The sequence below is a fragment of the Phragmites australis genome, chromosome 12 (assembly GCF_958298935.1).
Source record: "Phragmites australis chromosome 12, lpPhrAust1.1, whole genome shotgun sequence".
NCBI lineage: Eukaryota > Viridiplantae > Streptophyta > Magnoliopsida > Poales > Poaceae > Phragmites > Phragmites australis.
In genome coordinates, this window is record NC_084932.1 from 32,212,898 (window position 1) to 32,228,395 (window position 15,498).

The 15,498-nt window shown below is 43.2% G+C and overlaps 1 protein-coding gene across 13 annotated transcripts; it reads left to right on the top strand.

The window, feature by feature from the left end:
* Positions 1-1,768: 1,768 nt before the first annotated feature.
* On the top strand, positions 1,769-15,137 carry LOC133886040 (disease resistance protein RGA5-like). 13 transcript variants are annotated; one of them, XM_062325762.1, is made up of 5 exons: positions 1,769-2,846; positions 4,015-6,088; positions 6,254-6,313; positions 14,538-14,639; positions 14,786-15,137. In XM_062325762.1, the coding sequence occupies exons 1-5, from the start codon at positions 2,008-2,010 to the stop codon at positions 14,903-14,905; spliced, it is 3,195 nt and encodes a 1,064-aa protein (XP_062181746.1). In that variant the 5' UTR covers positions 1,769-2,007; the 3' UTR covers positions 14,906-15,137. The 13 variants fall into 13 exon arrangements, with proteins under 13 accessions (XP_062181746.1, XP_062181758.1, XP_062181750.1 ...); XM_062325766.1 differs by lacking the exons at positions 14,538-14,639; positions 14,786-15,137 and adding an exon at positions 6,548-6,906 and having other exon boundaries at positions 1,772-2,846; positions 6,254-6,370; XM_062325767.1 differs by lacking the exons at positions 14,538-14,639; positions 14,786-15,137 and adding an exon at positions 6,574-6,906 and having other exon boundaries at positions 1,772-2,846; positions 6,254-6,370.
* The last annotated feature ends 361 nt before the right edge of the window (positions 15,138-15,498 follow it).

Below are 15,498 nucleotides of genomic sequence, written 5' to 3' on the forward strand. Positions count from 1 at the left end.
ATGTATATATATACATATATACATGCACAGTGCCCACTGCTAAGTAGCAGGGCCCTGGGAGGGCGCTGATTCCGCCACCGTTAGGATATAGTGTTTTTATTTTGCTGTGTAGAGTACGATAAAAGAAGACTAAAAAATTAAGTTCACAAATTTTGTACATTTTAATATTTATTTATGAAACTATTAATGTTAAACACATTAAATTAATTATAGAGAAAACAATAGTATTTTTATGCATGCATATAGTTTTAACATGTAGATGAAAGTAATACTAACCAAAAAAATTGTTTCATATTATTTTGAGTTTTAGATATTTTTCTTTGCATTTTATATTTTTTCAGCCGATTTATTAATGTAACTAATATTCATTTCGTCATTTTCTAGAATTTCTCGAAAAAGAAAATTCCGTATATATGTATATATATATATATATGTATATACGTATACATGTATACCTGTACGTATATATATGTATACATATACACACATATACATACATATGGCCCACTGCTAGACGGCGACGGGGATGAGGTTGGGATGACGGCGTGGCTCGGGAGGTCACCGGAGTGGGGCGGAGACGTCATCGTGGTGTCCGAGGAGCTCCGGCAAGCGGCGGAACGACATCTTGGGGACTCGGCGATTCCATATTGCGCACAAGACGATGTTGGTGAGGTGTGTAGTGGCGTTGCAGCGGCGAGGTGCTTCGGCGGAGGTCGGAGCTCGGCGGAGGGGGGTTGTCTAGCGGTGGAGGAGCGTTGGGAAGAACCGAGGGCGGCTCCTCGTGGACATGTGGTGCCGGAGAACCACTCAGGGAGGACGGAGGTGGCTTGTCGGCAGAGATCGAGCGCGGTGGCGGGCGTCGGCCGAAGGTGAGGAAGAGGAGAGCGGCGACGGTGCTAGAGTGTGGGGGACGGTGGGATGGGTGCGAAACCAAGAAGGGAGCTAAGAGGGGGATTTATAGGAGGGAGAAGGAGGTTGCGGAGAGAGGCTCGGGGTGGAGAACGTGCGGTGGCGGTTTCGGGCGAGCGAGCACGGCGCGCGCGGGAGGAAGGGGATGACGGGTGAGCCTGGCTCGTTAGCGAGAGAACGAAAGGGAGGGAGAAGCGGGCGGGGCCGGGCTGTGGGCGCAGGGAGATGGGCCGGCCTGATGGGAGAAGAAACGTGCGTCACACATGGATTATTGGAGATGCACCTACCGGCCGTTTGGTAAAGATATGAATGTCTATAGTGTCACTGTCCTAGCTCTTAATTTACGCCAATCATATATATGAATTATGACCTTCATGTTTCTTTAATTCTGCTGGTCAAAACGAGCACGATTGAATGCCGAAGTTGGAGTTCCTACCATAGTATTCTTTTTTTTCTTTGCGAGGGTTGCCATAGTGCGGACAAGGATATATGGCCAATCTTGTTATCGATGGCGTGTCCATAAACGAAGATATGACAGTGTCACCATACATGTCACAGGAAAGAATTTTTTCTTGGGATTTTACTCTTGGACCGGCTTCATATCTAGGCGGCAACAGCGGTAGGTGAAGACTGGCCTCCCGAATTTTCTTCCAACCAGTAGTATTCCATCACTACCTTTGCGTGAAAGCTAGCAATATTGCATAAATTTCTAGTCAACCGATCCTTTGATTTCTCTGTTATTATAAAATGGAGTATTTTTTCTTTTTCTTTTTGTTTAAGAAGACGTGACTTTGATCGAGATGACCTAGGTGGTAAAGCGATAGGTGAAGACTGGCCTGCCTAAGACTAATTCGTACCAACTGGAGTAGTAATTAAGACGAGGTCGGTAGATCGAGCTTCTTCTCCACCACCAGACAACTAACCTCACAAGTCACAACCTGCTGTGCGCACAATAATTAGGTACCGGCCGGCAGCTGATTTGATTCGAGTAATTGATGTTGCTGCTCCATCGGTCTGCTGGATCCCAAGCAAGCAGATAGAAAGAGCAAGCACTTCCAAGCTGATAGATAGAGTGATTAATCTTGAGAGGTCGCCACTATGGATCTGGTGACAGGGGCCATGGGCAACCTCGCCCCCAAGCTACTGCAGCTGCTCCAAGATGAGTACAAGCTGCAGACTGGCGTGAGGGAGCAAGTGCAGTCTCTCTCAAAGGAGCTGGAGAACATCCACACCGCCCTCCGCAAGGTGGCAGCAGTGCCGTGGGACCAGCTCGACGAGCAGGTCAAGGTCTGGGCGCGCGAGGTCAGGGAGGTGTCGTACGACATGGAGGACATCCTCGACACCTTCCTCGTGCGAGTCCAAGGCCGAGAGACCGTAGACCAGGGCAGGCTCAAACGCGCCTTGAAGAAGATGGGCGACCTGTTCAGCAAGGGCAAGGCTCGCCGTGAAATTGCAGGCGCCATCGAAGACATCAGGAAGCAACTTCAGGAGGTGGCCGAGCGGCGTGCTAGGTACAAAGTCGATGAGAATCTGGCTAAGCCTGCCGCAAGGACGTCGACTATTGATCCTCGCCTTGCAGCTATGTACAAAGAAGTGACGCAACTCATTGGCATCGACAAGGCAAGGGGTGAGCTCATATCCATGCTGTCTTACCAGCATAGGGATGACGACGTGCCTGAGAAGGAGATGAAGAAAGTTTCTGTTGTCGGAGTCGGGGGATTAGGCAAGACCACTCTTGCCAAAGCAGTGTATGACAAGCTCAAAGGGGACTTCAATTGTGGGGCTTTCGTTCCGGTTGGGCGAAATCCCGACATAAATAAAGTATTAAAGGACATGCTCTATGAACTTGACAAGGAAAGGTATGAGAACATTCATAGCACAACAAGGGAGGGAAAGCAGCTTATCGATCTACTACGGGAATTCCTTCGAAATAAGAGGTATATATGCGCCATCTAGCGTGCATGTGTTTTTGTTACTTGTGGTATTTGTGCATTGCATATGGTACAAAACCTATTGATTTATCAATTTCTCCACTAGTCATTGTTCCATTGAAGCATTACAGCCAGCTATTTTTCTTATTTTGTTTTACAAATTACTCATTATCAAATTATTACAGAATAGTGGGAACACGAGCATCGATAGCCTTGTCCTATACTCACCTAGCAGTCCCTATAAATAATATCCGAGTACTGACTTAATTTATGGTTGAAAAGTTCACAATACTTATGACCTTATGTTGAAGGCACCACGAAATTTCTAAAAAAAACAAGGGTTCCTCGTCATAACAAACTTTATTTACTAAAAGTAGTGAATATTTGAAAGTTGTAAGAAACTAATATCATTAATTTAACATTTTAAATGATTGTTTATTTTGGAAGTTTATTTGAAAATGAGCATAGAATAGGCGGGCAAACAGATTTGAGCCCAGCCATGGTATGGTAGAGGAGGCACTCGACGGGGAATTCTATATTTGCCTTTGTTTCCTTTTACCTAGAGGCGTTGAATTTTGCATCTGCATAGAAATATATCGTTTCATCGATTCATAGCCACGTTCAACATTCGTCCATAGCTCAGTCTCTACGTGGGGCTGACACACGTATGCACATCACCTCACTTCGCTTTGGTCCTTGGTTCATGTAGAAGAACTAATACGTGTCACCTATGCCACGCTACTTCGTTTGATTTTTTTTCCTTTGCAAGCATGCATATTTGAGCTTTTATTTTAGTCTCCACATATATAAGAGCATGTAGTCAAGAACTCTCCTACATAACATTTTTTTTGTTCAAATTTGAGAAGAACGGACACTTTTATTTTACTGTTAGCTATACAGAAGAGCAACGCAGTTAACAGCTTTGAGCATTAGTTTACAACACATTTAAGTTTAAGTTTACTACTTAAACATTATTAATTCACAACTGAACTTAGATGAGTAATTACGTATTTTTCCTGGAAGCATAATGGATTCGTAACCATAATTACTGAACCTCTGCAAATAAGTATGAGCACATCTTTGATGACTGTTCTTGATGTTGGCACACTTCTCTCTTTTATAGATGCTCCAGATAGCTTTAGTAACTTATGGTTCTTGCACTTAATGTGGATAGGTATTTCATTGTTATTGACGACATATGGGAGACACAATCTTGGGAAATAATCAAATTGGCTCTTGTTGAGAATAATTGTGGAAGTAGAATAATCGCAACTACTCGTAAATTTGAAGTTGCTAGAGAAGCTGGTGAGGTTTACAAGCTACAACCACTTTCATGTGACGATTCTAAAAAGTTATTCTATACAAGGATATTTGGTGGTGATGGAAAATGTCTTGATAACCAGCCGGATGAGATACTCGATAAAATTTTGAAGAAATGTGATGGTATACCGTTAGCTATCATCACAATGGCTAGTTTGTTGGTGGGTAAACCAAGGGAAGAATGGTGTGAGCTCTATAGCGCTATTGGTTTTGGACATAAAGATAACATGCATGTCGAAAATACTATGAGGATATTGTCTTTTAGCTACTATGATTTGCCTTCACATCTAAAGACATGCTTACTGTATCTAAGTGCATTTCCAGAAGATTATGTTATTGAGAAAGATCTTTTAATATGGAAGTGGATAGCTGAAGGTTTTGTCCATAAGAAACAAGGAAAATTGTCGTTATTTGAGCTCGGAGAAGGATACTTCAACGATCTCTTAAATAGAAGCATGATACAGGCAGTGGAGAGCGAATGGGATGGCATGGTAGAAGGTTGTCGTGTTCATGATATGGTTCTTGATCTCATCCGTTCCTTGTCACGTGAAGAAAACTTTGTTGCTATATCAGATAATGTTGAAGGCACACTATCACAAGGCAAGGTACGGAGGTTAGTCCACCAGAATAGAACCATGGAGAATAATACTCATCAGGCTGACCATATGGACATGTCACAAGTGAGGTCATATATTGCTTCTAGGTGTGATATTAGTCAGCGGGTCCTGCTTTCGAGCTTTAAACTTCTAAGGGTGCTGGCCATAGAAAATTGTCGATTTGGGGAAGATTGCCATCTTGAGAATCTTGGGAATTTACTTCACTTGAGGTATCTTGGGCTAAGCGGCACAAATATTCGTGAGCTCCCGAAAGAAATAGAGGATCTGAAGTTTCTGCAGACACTTGATGTGGCAGAAACTAGTATAACAGAACTGCCCGCGAGCGTTGTTCTACTAACACAGTTGGTGTGCCTACGCGCTGATTGGTTGAACCTGAGTGTGTCGGATGGGATTGGAAAGCTGACGTCCTTGGAGGAGCTGAGAATGCATGCTGTTTGTGACGACAAGTCCCAGAGGCGGTTTGTGAAGGAGCTGGGCAGCCTGAGGGAACTGAGGGTCCTGGTGGTTAGTATTGATTGTTGGATGGATGAGAGCCAGCAGAGAGAGTTAGTGGAGTCTCTACGCAATCTCCACAAGATCCAGCATCTAACACTTCGTATTGCTACTCGGGAAGTAGTGGATATAGCCACGTGGGAAGCAGCAGGCTTTACCCTCCCGCGACATCTCCAATATTTGGTTCTACTTTTCGAGTTCTCTAGGCTGCCGTCATGCATTAATCCCGCACGTCTTCCCAACCTCACCACCTTGGAATTGTGGGTGGCTAGTTTGGATGAGCGGGATCTGAAACTCCTTGATAGGTTGACGGAGCTCCGTTATCTCATGCTGGCTTCAGAGTCCACGGTAACAGTAAGTAATATTAATGCCAGTGATGGCTGCTTCCAGAAGCTGAGGGTGTTCATTTTGCCATATTCAATGGTCCAGTTTGAGCGCAACAAGGAGGACTCGAGCGTTTCACTTCATATATGGAATGGAACCGATGCGATGCCCTTCAAGTGCTCTACAGAAAACGACTGCAGCCTTTGTGCTATACCCTCTGCCGTGATGCCAAACCTTCAAGTGCTTAGGACTTGTGTCTTTGTGCGGGCCTTAAAGGATGGCAACGGTGACTGTGCCAATATTATTGGCTTGGAATATCTCACGTCGCTTCAGAAATTCCGAGTGTGGATCGACTGTGAGGGTGCGTCTGCTGCTGAGGTGGATGAAGCGGAGGCTGCGCTGAGGAACCAAACCGATGTCCATCCCAACCGTCCCGCACTTGAGGTGTACAGATGCAATGAAGTAAAAATGATCTCATCTGTCCAAGATCAAGAGGTAGAATGATTAATTCGTGGTTCCTATCCAATTAATATTTCTCTTTATTTCTCTCTTTGTACAATTCCTTTTCTTTCCTCTACTTAAATTAATCGATCTGTAGCTACTGGTCGTATATTGATCACCGGCTAGTTAGTTACTATTTCCTTATTTCCCAATTTTCAGCCGGAAGACGATAATCTACCCAAAGAAGAAGAAGAAGATGAGAAGCAACAGGAGGAGGAGGCTGATGATGCTGTCGCCAAATTAAGCTTAGTTGATGGCTGATGATGCTACATGTACGTACGTACTCTCTCCGCACCCTCTTCCATTTCGATCCATCGCATTTTTCTGCTTCTTCGTGTTGAGTGGTGTTGCTTGCTGGATGCACTCTGTTTCTAGGCACCATTCAACTCTGATTCTGGCTGTCCTCTCCACATGCCGTTTCTGTGTATGTACGTTGCATTACAATTTAAACAGATTTCTTGGCAGCCTTTCGCATGCAGATGTCCAGCTTGGCTTGCTCCTCGATCAGAGTTTGTGACGCGAGTTGATTTCTGCTGGGACGGTGGCAGTATTGTACGTTGTTCGCTTCTTCGGGCGCCAGCCCGATCAGTCGGGGTCTACGTTCTCCTCCTCTGAATCTGTATCCATCATTTGGCTTGATCAAAGTTTCAGTTTACTGCTGCTTTAAACCTTTATAATATTGCTCATGCTGAACTGCTGGCTTGTTAGATTCTTTCTTCATTGTAGCATCTGCGTGCAAGTAAGTTTGGAACATATATATATATGTTGTGTTGAAGGAGGCATACATAATTACATATGTGTTGTTTGCCTCATGTTTTTCTTATTTTGAGGAAAGTTAATTTGGCTCGTTTTTACCACTCCAATACATACATATTGTAGTCTGTATGGAACATTGCAATAGAATTTAGATAGGCCCTGTTCCTCAAAGCAGAGCTTGAGATAACGCATCAGACTGACGAGTAGTTGCAAGAAGCCTGTCAGAGTGATGAATATATAAAACTGGTTTGGTTTGCCTAATTAGTACTGTACTAGAATACAGTTGTTGATAAATGATGATATATATCCTACTCTAATCCATATAAACGCGCCGGTTGCACATAACGCAAGTTATCAATTCTCAGATATGGGGTAACAGCAGTTAACAGTTTTGATGGATTCATGCTTCTGTAGGACCAAATTAACAGTTGGTGCGTCGTTTGATGTCTAGATTTTCCTCTGTTTTTTTCAAGTCTTCAATGCTTGGAGTTTGGACTAGATAGAAGAAGCAGAGAAGAGAAACCAAAACCTTAGGGTGAGTACAGACGGATAAGAAAAAAAACAATCATGTGCCTAAATTTTGTCAAACGTGATACAACAATGTTATCTGTTTCACTTTTCTTCCTGATATGCATCATCAATTCTTGCATATCTGTAGCCTGTATGATCAAACACTGAGGGAAGGATATGCAGATTAAGTGCCCTTTGGAACAAAGGAATGGACTTGCCAAATTCCTATGAAAATTCTATGGAATGACTCATTTCATAGGAATTTTGGAGGAATTGTAACGTGAGGTCTAACCTCATGGAAAATTTTCTTCGTGTCTATCTCTCTCATCTGATTCCTGCGTTTTTCGTGCGCTCCATCCAAACGGCCATTCCTGCAATTTTCCTGTGTTTTTTCATTCTATAGGATTCGTTGTGCTAGGGCATTTCAATCCTGCGTTTTTCCTATTCCTGTGTTTTCAGAATGGAACGTTCCAAAGAGCCCCTTACTCCATGTAAGAGCCCACGCAACAACTGCACGGACACAACTGTTACCACTAAATCAACCATAGCAGAGGCAGGCTAAATAATAAAACTATGGACTACCTATATGAGTTCTGACGAAATGTGCCCAAATATGCTCAAAACGACGAAAACTATTTTTCTGAGCACAAGAACCTCTCAAATCGGAGTAACAATGCAAAAACTACAGCTAAACAAATTTTAAACGGCTAAAAATGATGAAAACTATTTTTTAAGAATTAAACCTAATTTTTAAATGGTCTAAAATATTTATTTAAAATTTTCCAGAATTATTTTCAACATAAAACTAATTAAAAAATTTATAGAATTTATTTTTATTTTTCTAGAATTAAAAATAATTTTATATGCAACAAAACATATTAAAATCATTTATTTCATCAAAAAAAATATTTTTAAACATTATCAGAATTAATCTATATTTTCTAAAACTATTTTCTAAATTAAAATATTTATTCTAATATTTTTGTAATAATTTTTACACTAGAAAAACATTAAATAACATTTTCAGAAATAAAAATGAAGCTAAAAACACATTAAAACATTTATCTAAATCATTTTGTATTTTTTAGATTTTTTCTAAATAGACCACATATTTTTCGAAATAATCTATTTTTACAAATTATTTTTTAAAAGAAAAATTAAATTACTACGTAACGCTTTTGTCAGCACGCTGAATGGACATGCTGACATGGCTCGGCTGAGCTGACTAGGACTACCACATCGGATAAAATGTCGACGTGGCATACTGATTGAGCGAAAACCGCCTCAGAAACCAGTTCGGGGTTAAGTAAATGGTTTTGCAAAATTGAAAGCCTATAATACCCGCTTTTGTAGTTTAGAATTTTAAGTATACAACAATCAGTTCAAGAGGTTATATAGATTTTTTTCATTGTTTGTATGTATATAGTAACCTACCATTCATGCTTTAAATTAAAATATTCCCCACTCGAATCCTTGTCCCTATTTTCTTGGCTACTCTCCTATATATATCTTTCGCTCTTATATACATATATATATATATACATATATATATATATATCTTCTCCTATGTATATAAATGAAATGCATGGTTGGTTGGTGTCGGAGGGTTAGCTCCTGTCGCAGGGATCCTGAGGGACCCCTTTTTAGAGATTCGGCTGGGGGATGATTCTGAATATGATTGCTGGAGAAATAAATGGATATGAATGCGATGACAGGTGGAATGAAATGATCTAATGCAGAACGCAGTAAATGCACTGGAGGGATTTTTAGATAGGTTCAGGCCGCACTGAGCGTAATACCCTACTCCTGTGTGGATGCTATAAATGCCCTGGGAATACCTCTCAGGAATGTGCTGGTTACAAGAAAGTCTGTCTATCCTAGAGCTTTGGGCTCCTTGTTCTTCGGTCTCTGAGCAAATGCCTGAGAGTTTGAGCGTCCTCTGCTCTGGGCTCTTCTGTTAGCTTCAACTTGTCTATCTCGATCTCAGCCCCTCCTGTCTGTGCCTGCCGGCTGCCTTAAATACCCACCGACGGTAGCGTGTCCCGAAAGGGAGGGCACGAGTTCCAAGGCGCCATAAATGGAAAGGGAGTCATCATGGCCTCTGCACTAAGTGACGGGGGGTTGAAAACGCGTCCCCCGCCCGGTCTTCAGTCGACATAATGGTGCTGGCGACGGGCGCCGTGGAAAGGGCACACCGGGCAGCTGCAAAGCGGCCCGACATGCCTGTTCGGTCTTGTACGCCTGCCACAACAGGGCGGCAGACGGGTGCCTCGGGCCTTGTGAAGCTATCCCGAGGCGAGCCGGATGACGCGGGATGGGACCCGTGCATTAAATGTCCCCACGCCCTTTTACCAGAATATGGCAGGGACTGACACCGAGCGTGGCAGGAGCAGTTGGAGGTGACAGGCCACACGCGCTCTTAAATGCGGCATCGAGCCTTTCACAGGCTGACACCTCATCTCTGGACCCCTGTGGGAGCCACCGATGAAGGACTTCTTGGGCCGTTGGGGAACCGAGTGCTCGGGGGTCACTGTTTACCTCCCCGAGCACTCTCTCCCAAGAACTCCCTCTCTTGGTCCTCGGGGAACTGAGTGCTCGGGGGCCACTGTTCACGGCCCCGAGCACTCTCTCCCGGAATTGACTGCTCGGATCCTCGGGGAACCGAGTGCTCGGGGGCCGCTGCTCGCCGCTCCCGAGCACTCTCTCCCGGAACTACCTTCCTTGGGTCCTCGGGGTACTCCGGTGCCCGGGGGCCACTGTTCGCAGCCCCGAGCACACCCTTCCCGGTACTCGGTTTTCCTGGGCGTCGGGGGACTTCGGTGCTCGGGGGTCACTGTTCACCTCCCCGAGCATTCTCTTCCCGGTCACTTAGTCTTCGCAGATCATCGAGGAACCCGGGTACCCGGGGACAACTGCTTGTGGCCCCGAGCGACCTCTCCCAGGACTTAGTCTTTTCGTACCTCGCGGAGGTGAACCCCGCGAGAAGGTGCGATAGGTGAGACTGGCCTGCCTAAGACTAATTCGTACCAACTGGAGTAGTAATTAAAACGAGGTCGATAGATCGAGCTTCTCCACCACCAGACAACTAACCTCACAAGTCACAACCTGCTGTGCGCACAATAATTAGGTACCGGCCGGCAGCTGATTTGATTCGAGTAATTGATGTTGCTGCTCCATTGGTCTGCTGGATCTCAAGCAAGCAGATAGAAAGAGCAAGCACTTCCAAGCTGATAGATAGAGTGATTAATCTTGAGAGCTTGCCATCATGGATCTGGTGACGGGGGCGATGGGCAACCTCGCCTCCAAGTTGCTGCAGCTGCTCCAAGATGAGTACAAGCTGCAGACTGGCGTGAGGGAGCAAGTGCAGTCTCTCTCAAAGGAGCTGGAGAGCATCCACGCCGCCCTCCGCAAGGTGGCAGCAGTGCCGTGGGACCAGCTCGACGAGCAGGTCAAGGTCTGGGCATGCGAGGTCAGGGAGGCGTCGTACGACATGGAGGACATCCTCGACACCTTCCTCGTGCGAGTCCAGGGCAGGCTCAAACGCGCCTTGAAGAAGATGGGCGACCTGTTCAGCAAGGGCAAGGCTCGCCGTGAAATTGCAAGCGCCATCGAAGACATCAGGAAGCAACTTCAGGAGGTGGCCGAGCGGCGTGCTAGGTACAAAGTCGACGAGAATCTGGCTAAGCCTGCTGCGAGGACGTCCACTATTGATCCTCGCCTTGCAGCTATGTACAATGAAGTGACGCAACTCATTGGCATTGACAAGGCAAGAGGCGAACTCATATCCATGATGTCTTATCAGTGTGGGGATGATGTGCCTGAGAAGAAGATGAAGAAAGTTTCTGTTGTCGGAGTCGGGGGATTAGGGAAGACAACTCTTGCCAAAGCAGTGTATGACAAACTCATCAAAGGGGATTTCGATTGTGGGGCTTTCGTTCCGGTTGGTCGGAATCCTGACATAAATAAAGTATTCAAGGACATCCTCTATGAACTTGACAAGGTTAGGTATGAGAAAATTCATAGCACAAAAAGGGAGGGAAAACAGCTTATCGATCTACTCCGAGAATTCCTTGAAAATAAGAGGTATGCTCCATCTAGCGTGCAACAAGTGTTTTGTTCCTTGTCCTTGCAGTACTTAACTACTTATGCATTGCATTGTATATAGTACAAATCATATTGGTTTATGAATTCCTCCACTAGTCATTTGTTCCATTGAAGCATTACATCCAGCTATTTTCCTTATTCTGTTTTACAAATTACATATTTGAGTCCTATACTCATCAAATGATTACAGAATAGTGGGCACGCGAGCATCAATAGCCTTTCCCTATACTCACCTAGCAGTCCATATAAATAATAACCGAGTAGTGAGATAATTTATGGATGAAAAAGTTCACAATACTTACGACTTGACGACTAGTAATATGATGGTTTGATTTTGTATTGCGTAATATGTGCAATTGTTGGAGGCACCACAAAATTTCTAAAAAACAAGAGTGCCTTGTCATAACAAACTCTATTTACTGAAAGTAGTGAATATTTGAAAGTTCTAAGAAACTAATATCATGAATTTAACATTTTAAATGATACTTTATTTTGGGTGTTTGTTTGAGAATGAGCACAGCATAGGCGGGCAAACAGATTTGAGCCCAGCCATGGTACCGTAGAGGAGGCACTCAACAGGAAATCCTATATTTGCCTTTGTTTCCTTTTACCTAGAGAGCAGTTGAATTTTGGATCTGCATAGAAATATGCCATTTCATCGATTCACTTTGATACGTGTTGTAATAAGCCACGTTCAAAATTTGTCCATAGCCCAGACAAATACTCAGAATGTAGTCAAGTACTTTAGTTTTTTAATTTCCTTTGCAAGCATACATATTTGATTCCACATCTATAAGAGCATGTAGTCATGTACTCTTCTACATAACAATTTTTGGTTCAACTTTGAGAAGAAGAACGTTTTTATTTTACTGTTACGTACCTATACAGAAGAACAATCCACTTTACAGTTTTGGGCAACATATTTAAGTTTAACTCTACTACTTAAACATTAATAATTCACAACTGAACTTAGATGAGTAATTACGTATTTTTCCTGGAGGCATTATGAACTCGTAACCATAATTACTGTCAGTTGATTGCTGGCAAAGATTTTGAACCTCTGCAAGTAAGTTATTTCTATTAGTGTGAGCACATCTTTGATTACTGTTCTTGATGTTAGCTCACTTCTCGCTTTTGTAGACGCTCCAGATAGCTTTAGTTAATCATGACTCTTTCCCTTTCGTGTGGTTAGGTATTTCATTGTTATTGACGACATATGGGAGCTACAATCTTGGGAAACAATCAAGTTGGCTCTTGTTGCGAATCACTATGGAAGTACAGTAATCACAACTACTCGTAACCATGAAGTTGCCAAAGGAACTGGTGAGGTTTACGAGCTACAACCACTTTCATATGACAACTCCAAAAAGTTATTCTATACAAGGATATTTGGTGGTGAAGAAAAATATCTTGATAATCAACCAGATGAGATATCCGATAAAATTTTGAAGAAATGTGCTGGTATACCGTTACCTATCATCACAATGGCTAGTTTGCTGGTGGGTAGACCAAGGGAAGAATGGTGCGAGCTGTATAGCGCTATTGGTTTTGGACATAAAGATAATATGCATGTCGAAAATACTATGAGGATATTGTCTTTTAGCTACTATGATTTGCCTCCACATCTAAGGACATGCTTATTGTATCTAAGTGCATTTCCAGAAGATTATGTTATTCAGAAAGATCCTTTGATATGGAAGTGGATAGCTGAAGGTTTTATCCATGAGAAACAAGGAAAATTGTCCTTATTTGAGCTCGGAGAAGGATACTTCAACGATCTCATAAATAGAAGCATGATACAGGCGGTGGAGTCCGAATGGGGTGGCATTGTAGAAGGTTGTTGTGTTCATGATATGGTTCTTGATCTCATCCGTTCCTTGTCATGTGAAGAAAACTTTGTTGCTATATTAGATAATGTTGAAGGCAGATTATCACAAGGCAATGTACGGAGGTTAGCCCACCAAAATAGAACCGTAGAGAACAATACTCATCAGGATGACCATATGGACATGCCACAAGTGAGGTCATATATTGCGTGTAGGTGTGATTCTAGTCAGATGGTTTTGCTTTCAAGCTTTAAACTTCTACGGGTGCTGGTCATAGAAAATTGCCGATTTAGGGAAGATTTCCATCTTGAGAATCTTGGGAATTTACTTCACTTGAGGTATCTTAAACTAGGATGTTACAATATTTATGAGCTCCCAAAAGAAATAGGGAATCTGAAGTTTCTGCAGACACTTGATGTGGCAGATACTTCTATAAAAGAACTACCAGCGAGCGTTGTCCTGCTAACACAGTTGGTCTGCCTATTCGGTAATCTTCTTTGCACGAGAGAGCCGTATGGGATTGGAAATCTGACGTCCCTGGAGGAGCTGACAATACATGTTGACAGCGACAAGTCCCAGAGGCAGTTTGTGAAGGAGCTGGGCAGGCTAAGGGAACTGAGGGTGCTCCTGGTTAATTTGTGTTCGATAGATGAGAACCAGCAGAGTGAGTTAGTGGAGTCTCTACGCAATCTCCACAAGATCCAGTATCTAACACTTGCAATTTTTATTAAGGAAGTAGTGGATATAGCATCTTGGGAAGCAGCAGGCTTCACCCTCCCGCGACATCTCCGATATTTGGTTGTACATCCTATCAAGTTCTCTAGGCTGCATAGTTGGGATGAGCGGGATCTGAAACTCCTTGGTTTGTTGACTGAGCTCCGTTATCTGAAACTCCTTGGTAGATTGACGGTAACAGTAAGTAATATTAATGCCAGTGATGGCTGCTTCCAGAAGCTGAGGATGTTCTCGTTGCCAGATTCCATGGTCCAGTTTCAGCGCAGCAAGGAGGACTCGAGCGTTTCACTTCATATATGGAATGGAACCGATGCGATGCCCTTCAAGTGCTCTACAGAAAATGACTGCAGCCGCGTACCCTCTGCCGTGATGCCAAACCTTCAAGTGCTTTCGACTGTTATCTTTGTACGGGCCTTGGTAATATTGGCTTGGAATATCTCACTTCGCTTCGAAAAGTCACAGTAAGTATGAACTGTAAGGGTGCGTCTGCTGCTGAGGTGGATGAAGCGGAGGCTGCGCTGAGGAACAAAACCGATGTCCATCCCAACCGTCCAACACTTCAAGTGTACAAACTCAATGAAGAAAAAATGATCTCATCTGTCCAAGATCAAGAGGTAGAATGATTAATTCGTGGTTTCTGTACAATTAATATTTTTTTTCTTTATTTCTCTCTTATTACAATTCCTTTTCTTTCTCGGCACATATATACCCGTTTCCCTCTACTTAAATTAATCTGTAGCTACTGGCCGTATATTTTCAGCCGGAGGACGATAATTTATCCAGAGGAGGAGGAGAAGAAGAAGATCAGAAGCGACAGGAGGAGGAGGTCTCGCTGACGGCGGATGATGCTGTTGCCAAATTAAGCTTAGCTACATCTTGAATCAGTTGGAATCCAAACCTTGCCAGCATGCTACATGTACGGACGTACTCTCTTCCATTTCAATCCATCGCATTTTTCTGCTGCTTCTTCTTAGTAGGCTGTCAATCATGTTAGGCAGTGTTGCTAGCTGGATTTACTCTGTTTCTGGCTTACCATACTCCATTTATGTGTATGTATATTGTATAACAATTTAAACACATTTCTTGACATATTGTAGTTTGGCTCGTTTTTACCACCTCCAGTACATACATATTGTAGTTTGTATGGAACACCGCATTAGAATTTCGATGGGCCATGTTCCCTCGGAGCAGAGCTTGAGAGAACGCATCACACAGACTTTAGATGGATAAGTAATATAAGACTAAAGGTTATACCACTAATAAGTCTCGTTGGTTTAAGGGTCCACATGTGTAGCCCATTGAATAGATGTATAATATAACACCTTTCACTGTGAGAAAAAAACCAACACTTCTTTTTAGCCAATGTCATCTCTCTGCGCAACGGGACATAGGTCGATAAATACCTTCTTTTTTCCTCCTTTTTGGATCATATGTGGGAAATGTTGGCTAGTAAAAATGTATCAGAAGACGAAA

Bases quoted from the DNA above. Each gene is read 5' to 3' on its own strand.
- LOC133886040 (XM_062325762.1), top strand. From the start codon at position 2,008: ATGGATCTGGTGACAGGGGCCATGGGCAACCTCGCCCCCAAGCTACTG. The intron at 6,089-6,253 runs GTAGAATGATTA...CCCAATTTTCAG, and splicing joins CATCTGTCCAAGATCAAGAG to CCGGAAGACGATAATCTACC. The intron at 6,314-14,537 runs GCTGATGATGCT...GATGAAGCGGAG, and splicing joins AGAAGCAACAGGAGGAGGAG to GCTGCGCTGAGGAACAAAAC.